Source organism: Myxocyprinus asiaticus, chromosome 13, assembly GCF_019703515.2.
Source record: "Myxocyprinus asiaticus isolate MX2 ecotype Aquarium Trade chromosome 13, UBuf_Myxa_2, whole genome shotgun sequence".
In the NCBI taxonomy this organism is placed as follows: domain Eukaryota; kingdom Metazoa; phylum Chordata; class Actinopteri; order Cypriniformes; family Catostomidae; genus Myxocyprinus; species Myxocyprinus asiaticus.
In genome coordinates, this window is record NC_059356.1 from 34,746,519 (window position 1) to 34,759,520 (window position 13,002).

At 36.6% G+C, this 13,002-nt stretch overlaps 1 protein-coding gene across 1 annotated transcript in view; it reads right to left on the reverse strand.

Annotated features, from left to right (window-relative positions):
* LOC127450497 (zinc finger protein 385D-like) overlaps window positions 1–13,002 on the reverse strand; it is a 170,795-nt gene that overhangs the window by 117,445 nt on the left and 40,348 nt on the right. The window contains exon 2 of the mRNA XM_051714670.1: window positions 5,760–6,023. Coding sequence (XP_051570630.1) covers window positions 5,760–6,023 — 264 coding nt within the window. The remainder of the gene's footprint in view (window positions 1–5,759; window positions 6,024–13,002) is intronic.

The window sequence follows — 13,002 nt, forward strand, 5'->3', positions numbered from 1 at the left end:
ATAATGACAGTAGGTGTTTTTTTTTACCACATTATTTTGCTTAATTTATGAATGATGGTGAATGGAAAACTGGTTGCCGCGTGCTTTTGATTCTTTCTACTGGACCGGTAGCACAGAATATTGACTCAATTTGGTACCCGCGAGCTGTTTGTTGGCTGCTTTGAAACTCACATGTATGCGTATGTCTCTGCATGCTGTAAAGAGTGCTCATGTTTTCCCGATATCATCCCAGTTTTTGGTCTGTCCTGGAAAGATAAAATTCCATTCACAAAATGTCCCAGAATTTGAACATTTTCCTGACACGCTCACTCATATGAGCACTTGTTTATGTGCACACTATTCAAGAAGACTGATCAAACATGCTCTCCTAAACCGCTCGTTCATATGAATATTTAGAAAGTCTGATTCATTTAAGTGAATCGGTTCATTTAGACGATTCATGTTTATGAAGCTCTCCTAAACCGCCCTCTCCCTCTCATAGGAAGCATTGGGAAGTTCGATTCATTTTAGTGATTCAGTTTGTTAGGAGGATTCATGTACATGAACCGTACTAAAGGACAATTCATTTGAGTTTCATGCAGAATACTCTATGCATTATTTTACGTCTTCTAATTTGTTGCTGAATATTTAGTTAAATGCTGCTGTTCACCACTGTTTGGTGAACTGTTTCGATTAATTTATTTACATAAATGTGTTTACATTTATTTACACTGGTGTATCTGTTCAAATGCTGTTTAATACTAATAAATATATATTTTTAAATAGAGGTAATACTTCAGTGTAGTTAGGCCCTATTGTTAATAGCTTGTATTGTAGTAACTATAATTTGAAATAGTACCTTTATCTCAAAATTGCTCAGAGATAGAATAAGTAAATACTTTTAATTTATACATAATACAATTATTAATGTTATTGTTTGAATGAATTATATTCTGTTCATTTTCATTTCCATGAACTATAGCTTATTTTCTAAATAAAATGCCCAGTACTTATCCACCTTCGACTCAGCTTTATATATTGTATACTGAACAATTTTTATTTATTTATTTGTATAGGGAGAATACAAAACAAACAAACAAACAAACAAACAAAAACGAAAAAAAGCATTGTACATAGAATTTATAGCACATGCTAATTTGCATCTCAGGTCCCTAGATAGACTTTTTTGCCTAGAAAAAATAAATAAAGGGATAGTTCACCCAAAAATGAAAATTCTCTTTTCGTTCACTTACCCTCATACCATCCCAGATGTGTATGACTTTCTTTCTTCTGCTGAACACAAATAAACATTTTTAGAAGAATATTTCAGATCTGTAGGTCAAAATATCACAAAGTCATCATAAAAGTTATCCATACAACTCCAGTGGTTTAATCCATGTTTCCTGAAGCGATCCAGTCGATTTTGGGTGAGGACAGACCAAAATATAACTCCTTTTTCACTGTACATCTTGCCATTGCAGTCTCTAGGCACGGTCATGATTTCAAGCTCGATTACACTTCCTAGTGCTTGACGTATGCACAGAGCGCTAGATGGTGCTATAGGATGTGTAATCAAGCTTGAAATGACAATCACCAAGGAGTCAGCTGTCAAGATTTATAGTGAAAAAGGAATTACATTTTAGTCTGTTCTCACCCAAAACCGATTGGATCGCTTCAGAAGTCATTGATTAAACCATTGGAGTCTCATGGATTATGTTTATGTTGAATTTATCTGCATTTTGGAGCTTCAAAGGCCTGATCACCATTCACATGCATGGACCTACAGAGCTGAAATATTGTTCTAAAAATCTTAATTTGTGTCCTGCAGAAGTCATTCACATCTGAGATGGTATGAGGGTGAGTAAATGATGAGAGAATTAAAATCAAAATTTTTGGTTGAACTGTACCTTTAACTATAAAAGTTTATATTTATTGTATCCAATATAATTCATATGAGACTCAATTATACGGCTTTAAAAATAACAACATATAGGTTGCGTCGCATTTGGGTCGTATTTTAAAAGATTAACGGATTTGAATTTGTAGTACTTTTACTTTTTGATACTTAAGTGTTTTTAGAACCGGGTACTTTTTACTTTTACTTAAGTAGTTTTTCAATGGATGACTTTTACTTAGGTAATAAATTTGTGTGGTATCTGTACTTTTACTTAAGTATGGACATTTTCCACCACTGCTAATGTTAAATACAACCTTACTGTAAAGTGTTACCAAGTTCTTTATTGTTAACTGAATTGCCCTGCAATGTTTAAAGGCATTATATTCTTCTGAGTTCCTGTTATGAAATATCCAAGCCACCCCTTTTGTGTTTTACATTCCAAATCACTGTGAGCTGACGGTCTCAGCCATAAATACAGTGAAAATGTCTGGTTTGCTTTGTTATAGTAATTTGATGTCTCAAAAACAAATCTCCTTGCATAAGCATAAGGTTTTACCTGCATTTAAGAATAACCACACATTTTTATTTATTTATCAGGGACAATACACATTAATTAACATCATTCTGTGATATAAAAGTGTCACATTTAACTGAAAGGTCTAATTTGATGCTAATTGTTTTATCTTCTCGCATGTTTCCAAATGTTTCGATTCCCTTACACAAATTATGGAGGTGTGGCTAATGTCCATGGTGCTGTGTAATAGGCTACTGAGCTCTATATTTAGAGTGTTGTCCACTCAAAATGAGACAGACAGAGACAGGACTGCAGGACTCACACAATGTACCAGGCTTCGTGTATGTGTGCATTTATGAGGTTGTGTATGCCATTGGTACGCACTACATGATTAATCGCTTCTGTTTGCATAACTTTGATTTGTAAGTCACTTTGACTAAAAGCATCTGCTAAATTAATACATGTAAATGTAATGCAGGCACGTATAGTTTGTATGGTGTGCTTTGTAGTAAAGGCTTCAGGCATTGTTGTATGCTCATGGAAAAGGTTGTCCAGGCTAATTGGACTTTTATTATCCTGTTGAACACTAGCAGAATGGCTAATCAATGAGCCTTTACAACACCTGAGCCTTACAAACAGAGATAGTCTCTCTCACACATTCCAAAATTCCAGAAACAACTTGCACAAATAAGATCCACATATAGCTATGCCATTTAGAATTATGATAGAGTATAACCCACATATAGGCTATACAGTAAATATATATATATATATATATATATATATATATATATATATATATATATATATATACACACACACATACACACACACACACACACACACACACACACACAGTCTGCATAAAATCTAGCTGGCTTTGAGACTGTGAGTGCCTGTACCCCATTGCTGAAGGGGGCGTCGCCATGTCGAGCATTTCCATGGTGAACATGTTCGGTTGCTATGTAATTATGGTCTATTTGTATGAGAGCCTGCACCTGAAGTGGGTCTGACTGCTGCTCATATGATTGGCCTTGCATTTGTGTCTTTATGTGTAAGAATTAACAGCATGGAATTTGGCTTTAATTTTGCATCGGCTGTAGTGCTGTGTGTTTGTTTAGCTCCTGTGTTTGTGCGTGGATACATTAATTTTGCTAAGTGAATATTCAACTATTATTCAAATAAATCAACAAATTTCCAACTCTGATAACACACTTTATTCTGACTCCACCCACAGAGTCCGAGTTCTCTCAAAAATAAAAGAAAACCACACACAACACAAAGCTGCCACCAGCTGACTCACTCTCTCTTGAAATTCTCCTGTAATTATCTCCAGGCCGACGTCTAGATGTACAGCCCCATCTTTACCTCCGTAACTACAACAATCAGCATCTCACATGCCTCTCAAATGCTCCTTCCTGACCTATCAGCAGGGCTTAAAAGCTGCATCTCCATGGTAACATAAAAGCGGGTTGAGTCAAAAACATATTAACTGCGGATGGACACAATGAGGTCTAAGGGTATAAATTATACAAAGATGTCTATCAGACCCCTGCTGACAGAATAAACGTGGTTGACAATGGTTTTAAAGGCTTTTAGAAAGTAATTTGCATGTCATATGAATTTGTCAATAACACCAAGTTGAAATGGCAAGATCTTTTATATTCTATGGCACTGGCAAAGATACAAAATTTCAACTTTTGGTTAATAACTAGGCTAATAATTTCTATGAATTTAAAGGTGCATTCATTATTTTTTTCATCATTAAAAAAAAGTTGAAGCTCTACAGAAACAAATACATATATATACATACATATATATATATATATATATATATATATATATATATATATATATATATATATATTCAAGTCATGTGCACTCATATGAGATTAAAACTCCAGTCATACCAGTAGACTAATAAAAGCAGTTTTATTTTACATGGAGCTGGGCTGCTTTATGGGGGCCACCAAGCTGAGCTCTCATGACTAACAGCAAACTATTTATTTGATCTTGGGAGCCCCTTATTATCAGACACTTTAGCTGAAATAATAAATTACTAAATGATCATAAATGAGTACTGTATAGCACATTTCTACAACGGCATCATTAACACACTGTAACAAGGAATTGTATGTTTTTGGACATAAATAGCATAATGTGATTTACCCCCATAGGACATGTTCCTTGATCTACATGCTTTTGCTGGCCTCGGTAGATGTAGATGAACCAATCAGGACACTAAAACAATCAATAACACTACACTTAAAATCAGAAGGTGTTGATTGGTTCATAGGAATGTTGTTCCATGGCCCACAAGGGATCATGGTCGAAGAACATGTAAATCACATTGAAGAAATTATTCTGTCCATCATGTGGTTCTAAACCCAAATGCATCCATACAATGAAAATTAATGGTCTAAGGGACAGCTAAGAGCTGTCAGTCCCTAACATTCTGCCTAACATTTCCTTTTGTGTTCCATGGAGGGAAAAAAGCGGTTTGAAACTACTTGAGTGTGAACAAATAGTGACAGAATTTACATTTTTGTGTAAGCAAGAAGGTATAGTAATTAAAGTGATGATTCATCCAAAAATGAAGATTGCAGCTGAATGTTATGGACTTTCACCTTCATTTGGTATGGTAAAGTGTAGCGTCTACAGCAGTGCTGGAACTGAAGCTGCATCTTTTTCTCTACGTTTTGGCCTTCCGTCCATACTAAGACGGCGTTTTGTCAGCGAAAACTGAGCTTTTTGAAAACGCTCTCCCAAGTGTATAAATTTGAAAACGCTGTCTTCACATTGTAGTGTGGACTGGGAAAACAGATATATATGAAATTGATGACGTATTTGTTGTCATGTGATGCAGTCATGTGATCCATTCAGCCAAAACAATCAAGATGGCAGCCCGTGCTATATCAGAGCCGTTGTGCCTGATATCCACTTTGATAGCATTGTTAAAGATAAATGTTACTTTGTACAACCTTCACATTTCATACCTTCAAAGGTGAAGGGAAGTTTACTCAGAATTGATGTTCGGTGGCGGAACACGTGGACAATTTTAGACCATACACGAAAGGTCAGTTTTTCGCATGCGCAGTAAGGAGATTTAAGCATCTTCATATGTTTCAGTATGGATGAGCAACTTTTGGAAAATGTTTAAAAACGGCAGTGTAGACGGAGAGCGTTTCGAAATGAAAATGCCATTTTCAAATGTAAATTTCGTGAATTCATTCATCATATGTCATATGGGTTTGGAAGGACATGACGATGAGTAAATGATGACAGATTCTTTTTTTTTTTTTTTTTGGGTGTACTATCCCTTTAAGCTGAAATGATAAGCAACACCAGAGGAAGACAAACATATCATACCTGTGTTGTTGTTGTTTATGTGTTTGAGTCTTTTCTGGTGTGTTTTGCCGTTGTAGTGTATCTGTGCTTGTGCTGCAGAGTTCAGCTGAATGTTGCACACTTCGCAGAGTGTGTACGACCTGTGTTTGCGTTCCCGCTTTGGACGAGGGTTTGCAAGTGGGCCATCCTGTCTCGTAAACTCCGCCACATCGGAAGACACACCCTCTTGCCCGATCTGTTCAGTCAATGTCCCGTCTTCAACAGGGCTAAATGGACGCTTCACTCCTGAGGAGAGAGAGAGAGAGACAGACAGACAGAGAGAGAGAGAGAGAGAGAGAGAGAGAGAGAGAGAGAGAGAGAGAGAGAGAGTTCAATCAAACTTCAATCAAAGCTAAAGTTAAAAACCTAAAATGCTTTATGGTCTTTTCCACTTGTTTATACTGTAATGTACAAGTATATGACACTACATCATTAATTATTATTATTTTAATGGCTTTGCAAAGTAAGTATCATATCAAAGTGTGAAAATACATATATATGCATGTTATTTTACAGGACCGGCTTAAAATTCAACTCTAAATTTTACACAATAAGTAACATTAAACAAGATAACATTTAATATGATTTAATAACAAACTCAATGTGCTCTGCTTCTCTATTCACCAAAGAGTCTTTGGCCTGAAAAAGGTTGAAGACCCCTTATATTAAATATTTCAGGCAGGTGCGTAGTTGATGTGAACTCTTATTATACATGAAGTTTTAAAGAGCTCATATTAACTGAGATACTACACTGTAGAATTTCTACTTTATCAATCTGCAGGGTTTTGAATGTGCGAATTTACAATGTTGACACAATGCTCAGGGGATCAAAGCAGACCTGATGACTTCCACTAGGGGGAGACATTCATCAACAATGACTGGAGCTAATGGAGAACAACTGTGTATGTGTTACAGTTACAGTCATACTGCATGTGTGCCTGACATTTTTACTCAACATTTCTTATTGTTCTATTGCTATTTTTTTGCTCCTTCAAAGAAAATGTATTTACATATAGTTCATGAATATAATTTAAGGCATTGCTAGTATACTCCATAATTTCTTGACACGTCCATCAGACATATAGTAAAGCATTTATAAATACACATACACAAGAGGGCACAGAAACACACAAGCCCCATTGATCCAGCACCTTCTTCTCTAAACAGCACACACTGACCACAGAGCACAAACACACATCTGTCTCTGCTGCCCAAACTCACACTCCAGTCTGCCCCACCCGAGTCACAACACTAAACATCAAACTATGATTGGTTAATCGTTAAAAGAAAAGGATAAAAGTAGGCACAAGATTCAAATGAATCACTCTTCCAACATAACATTTGGCAAACAGAGCAAAAAGTAATTATTCTAAAGTTAATAATGTAGCAAACAATAGCGTAAAAAGAAATAAAAGTTTTCCCTCTCAGAGAATGCAAATTTAGTTGTTAAAGTTTTATACTTCTGTGGCTTGCAAAAATGTCAATTTTTTTTTTTTTTTCTAAATTTATTTTTTAAATATTACTTTAATTGATACTTTATATTAGAATGACAATTGGTATATAGCAGGATCAGAAATTAATCAGGCCAAAAAGGCAACAGAAAGTTATGAAAATGCCACCAAAATGCAAAATAAATAAATAAATCTGATATATTTGATTTATTTCTTAATGTTTGTCTAGACCTAGTAAATAATTCTAATTATTCAGATAGATAATTTAAGTTATTGAACTGAAGTGATAAAAAGAGTGACACTTTTTATAAGAAAAAATAACCTCAGAGGTAGAAAAATACCCCTGAAAATCAGCTTTCGGGGGTAAATATTGACTAGTAATAAAGAAGTTCATTTCTGTCACTGGTACATAGGTACAAGGAGCTTCACAAAACAATTAGTAGTAGTTCATGAGTATTACTAAGTAACTACTTAGTAATAATATAGTAACGATCGTATGAGCATTTTTTTGCTTTAATTTAAAACCGGCAGTTCAATTTACAGTAATCACTGAGCAATTTTCAGTTTAACATAACTGTTTCTTAGAAACAATTGTAACATGAATGAGTGTAACATTGATACTGTCAGCCTTGTGAGCACTTTACTCTCGTGCTGACATCATGAAACAGTTGAGATTCATTGAAATCCATTGAGTTGAGTTATCATTGAGCAGCTGAGGTCAAACTGTCATCTCAATACGCAGCTGAAGGTGTGGCAGTGGCCCAAAGTGAGGGCTGGTTAACAGTGATCTGCTGTGCTGCTCGTGTCTTGTTTCAGACACACTTCTGTCTTCCAGCCATGTCTCCCCATGAGACCACATCAATCAGGACATTGATATCCTGCTGAAAGTCTCTGAGATAGAGACATGTTTGTGTGTGTATTTCGGTCACACTCACTAACAAATGCACAAATAACAGGACAGATCTGTTGCTCTGGCCACACAGAGAGTGGAAGACAACAGAGAAATGGAGGAGAAGTGGCATGGACAAGAAGTTGTTCAGTGTTCCAAAAATACTCCACTGAACCGAGACAGGAAGTGGTCATCTCATACGAACACCCTCCTCAGAACCAAGAGAATACAGCAGCCGTTACACTTAATAGATCAGTTAAAGGTCCTGTTTACACCTGGTATTAAAGGAATAGTTCCCCCAAAAATGAAAATTCTCTCATCATTTACTCACTCTCATGCCATCCCAGATGTGTATGACTTTCTTTATTCTGCAGAACACAACTGAAGATTTTCAGAAGAATATCTCAGCTCTTTTGGTCCTTTCAATGCAAGTAAATAGGTGCCAAAAATTTGATGCTCAAAAAGCACACAAAGGCAGCATACAAGTAATCCAAAAACTCCAGTGGGTAAATCCATGTCTTCAGAAGTGATATGATAGGTGTGGGTGAGAAACAGATCAATATTTAAGTCCTTTTTTGCTGTGGGGAAAGTGAAGTGGGGAAAGTGAAGATACTGTAAAATCAGCCTCAGCTTCAGAGTGCCACAGTCATATTTATCAGGCACCATAAATACATGCAAGACAAAATCCACCATCTGCCAACTGCTTTAAATTCAGACTAGCAAATGGATGCTAGTTCTATGCGTGACATTATAAGCCACTGGTTTTGTACATAGAAATATCTGTAATTGGCTAGCAGAGCTCTGGAGTGATGTGTCTTCTGTTGTTTTTTTTTTTCCACTAAAGTGATGCTCTGCCTGGTTTTGAGACCGGGCCTAAGGATCATGATGAGTTGTATAAACGGCTGACTGGATGCTCTCTTGCTAATAAGTTTACTTAGCATATGCCAGGTGAGCAAGTGAAACAACAGTGAAACTGTTGCACTGTCACTTTGATAGCAACTGCTTATAAAGCTAAGTAGCACTCAAATCAAACTTCACCTGAAAGTGAGAGTCCATCCTCAACCTAAGAACAAGTGCCAATCTTCACCAAAATAGTACCTCCAAAAACTCCAGCCTAACAAACAATGCATAAAATAAAATTTAGTTTCAACATTTGTTCACCCCATCCAATCCCCTGCAAAGCATGCTGGGAAATGGAATCCCCTGCCCTGTTACATCAATGCTACAAAACGTATTCATGTAGTGCTAACTCAAATTGATTAAGTAAACTTCAATTTTACAAATTTCATTGGATAGAACGTAATGAAATCAAGTTAAGACAAAATTTTCTAGAATTGTATTGCTTTAGTTCATTTTAATTAAGTAAACTGAACAACCTGCAAAAATCCTTTTTTTTTTCTTTTTGAGTGTAAAGTGTTACCTTCGTGTTTAAATGGGTTAAAATGGGGTCACAGGTTTGTTCTGATATGGCCATTGGCAGCAGGGAACAACAAATCTTTTTTTTTCCCTTTTTTTCACCCAATTAGAAATGCCCAATTCCCAATGCGCTTTTAAGTCCTCATGGTTGCGTAGTGATTCGCCTTAATCTGGGTGGCGGAGGAGGAATCCCAGCTGCCTCCACGTCTGAGACCATCAACCTGCACATCTTATCACGTGGCTTGTTGAAAGCGTTGCCACAGAGAAACAGCGCATGTGGAGGCTTCACACCATCCACCGCGGCATCCACGCTCAACTCACCATGCGACCCACCGAGAACGAACCACAATACAGCGACCACGAGGAGGTTACCCCTTGTGACTCTACCCTCCCTAGCAACTGGGCCAATTTGGTTGCTTAGGAGACCTGGCTGGAGTCACTCAGCATGCCCTGGGATTCGAACTAGCGAACTCCAGGGGTGGTAGCCAGCATCTTTTACAACTGAGCTACCCAGGCCCCATAATAAAATGCAACTATATAATCATGCACATTTTTGTTAACAAAAATATGCCAATCAATTTATTTAAAAGGGAGGGAAAAGGCGCTTTCCAAAATATTTTTTGTTGTTGTTGTCAAAGGTAGTGTATCAAAACTCTTTAGCTGAAAATGCATGGTAGAAACAAGCCAAGTCAGGCAGATGTCCCCCCCATGGACAGGCTACATGACATGCTCTCATCCTCAAAAACCATGAACAAATCTATGCAAGGTAAAAGAAAATACAAACCAAACTACATTATACAAAGTTTCATAAGGACATAACCATGGTATGTGCCAACTACAATGTGTTTTGTACTGCAAATTATTGACTGCTAGGAGCATGAAACCATCAAAATTCAATAGCCATCTAAAAAGTATCCACTTCTGCATATTTTTAGGTCATTTCAATTAATACAATTCAACATTTTGCTTACAATAAACAGTTCTGGTGCTGTGTTGGGTTGCCGCATGATGTCAAATGTAAAATCTGGGTGCTAAAGCAAACCCAGTTGAGAACCACTATGCTAACAAATGCTGTATAGAACACAGAGCTACACCAAGAGCACAATCTGTCCAGGTCTCCTTTCTTTGAGCTTTACAACATCACAGAACATCATTATAAATTCAGAATTATGCAGGTGAAGTCAAATCACAGCAGATAGCAAACTTAAGCTGAAGGAGACGGCTGGCTGATGGTATGCATTTGCATAACTAAACATCAACCTGTACTGCCCCTCTCTTTCTTTTGTTTTGCTCTCTCTCTCTCTCTCTCTCTCTCTCTCTCAGTGACAGTGACATTGCTTTCCAAAACAGTGCCATATTTTCCAGTGGGGGAAGAGATTGTGGTGTGCTTCATCTGTCTCAGTGATAAGTGAGTGTCCATGAGATCCGGGAGAGGACGTCAGGGGACTGCTGAATCAAATGTGAGCATTATGAACTGCAAATCAGCTTTTATATCGAAGCACTGTGGGGAAATGATCCATCCCTAAGAAAACTCAACAGAGAGGTCAATTAACCTGCAATAAATTACATTCAGAAACAAAGCAGGGTAGAAAATGGTTATTCATCACATCTGAAAGCGGCAAAATGCTACTGAAATGGCATTAAACTAGTGAAGCCTCTTTTCTGCTAAAATTGAATCACAGAAATCTTTAACTGTGTGCCGTTTAAAACTCTATAGAACAGGAATATCTGTTCTGTGAACACCTGTAAAATGGTTTCATACTTGACCGATAACACATTGCCAACCCGATCTCATGAAAATTCATACATAATTTACAAGTTGGCTTTTTCGTATGGTCTTGCTCGATGTTGTTTGCATAAACTCGTATGACTTCATCACGTGCAAATTACCGGATGTCTAATGCGGAAGTAAGTGCTAGTTCCGTGCACGATGCGTTAAGGACATACTTATAAATATTATGCCCTTACCCAAACCATTATCTAAACCTAACCGATCAGTAGAGTGTGTAAACATGATAGGAAGCTGTTGTGTGTGACAGAAGCAAGTAATTGTCACATATTAAATGGAAACGATGTCCAGTGATGCCATTGGCTATAGTGAAAGTCGTAGAAATTAAAACGAGTGCAGTTGCACGATATCATACGAATTAGCCAAATTTAGAATCCTGACGATTTCACTGAGAGAGTGTGTTGCACATTGCAATAGTGAGGGGACACTGTTTCGCTGGGAAAGCCACTCAAAGTAAATGTCAATATTCACTGGTGCACACAAATAGCACACACTTACTTACCCAGCTATCTAAATGAGGCCATTCCACAGAATTCTGTTGTTTTTATGTAAAGCGTTTTTATATAAAGTACTACGGACCTATTTTTTATTTTTTTTTGTCAAATTCAGCTCACTTTTGGGGAATCCCCCCCCCCCCAAACTAGTCACGCACCTACAACACACACACACACATTCACAAAATGTGCAGCAATGAAGTACAAACCTTTGAGGGTTGCATTCATTTTGAACCTCGTGCTACCCCATGGACAGTGTACTATGTGTTTGCTATACGCTATGCATAATTTAATTTAATTTAAACTGACTGATCTCAGTTCAGGACACTCTGGTCTGTCAGTAAAGGGTTAAACTTTTGATGCACTAAGTCATGTGACAAAACAACATGGCAGCTATGGAGTTTGTCTTTGGAAGAAACGCCAACTAAACTACATTTGGTAAGAAACCCCATTAAATTTTTGCATTGAAATCTGGTTGAGTCAAAAGACTAGAGTCTTTAGTTTCATCTGATATGCCATTTTGAAAATGTAATTGATTTACCTTAAAACGGCATGCTGTTAAACACAATGACAATTGATGTGGACTAGGGGTTATTTTTCCTTAAAAATCCTATATTCACTGTGCATTATCACATTGAGAATCAATGGATTCATCCAATGCTAAAAAAATTATGTATACATAAATTTTATATATGGTTAGGATGAAAATAATGTGCATTTCGCACAGTGGAGGTTAAGTCATTCACTAAATAGGGAGCAACGAAGCATCCCATAGCTTATGCTGGCCATTACTTTGAATCAGAATTAATTATGCTCATTTCTGAATGGTAAAATGATTCAGCACTGGCTATCACATGTTTATTTGACAGTGCAAAGAGAGAACATTGAGATTTTGTTGCCAAAGTAGAAAAAGTAAAATCAAGTAAAAAAAAAAAAAATTTGTATCGTTTTTTATTTGTGCTTTTCCCAATATACATTGTTCAAAATCAGCTGTAATCTCTGTTATGTCTCAAAAATATGAAAAACCAACACTCCTGGACACATAATAAACAACTGTATATAAAAAAAGTGTCACTCTTTAGCTTGGTATTATTTAAAATTTAACAAATTAGTTTATATGGGAACATAAAAGTTTAGGGAAATGATTTGCTCTTCAAATTATTATTATTATTATTATTATTATTAT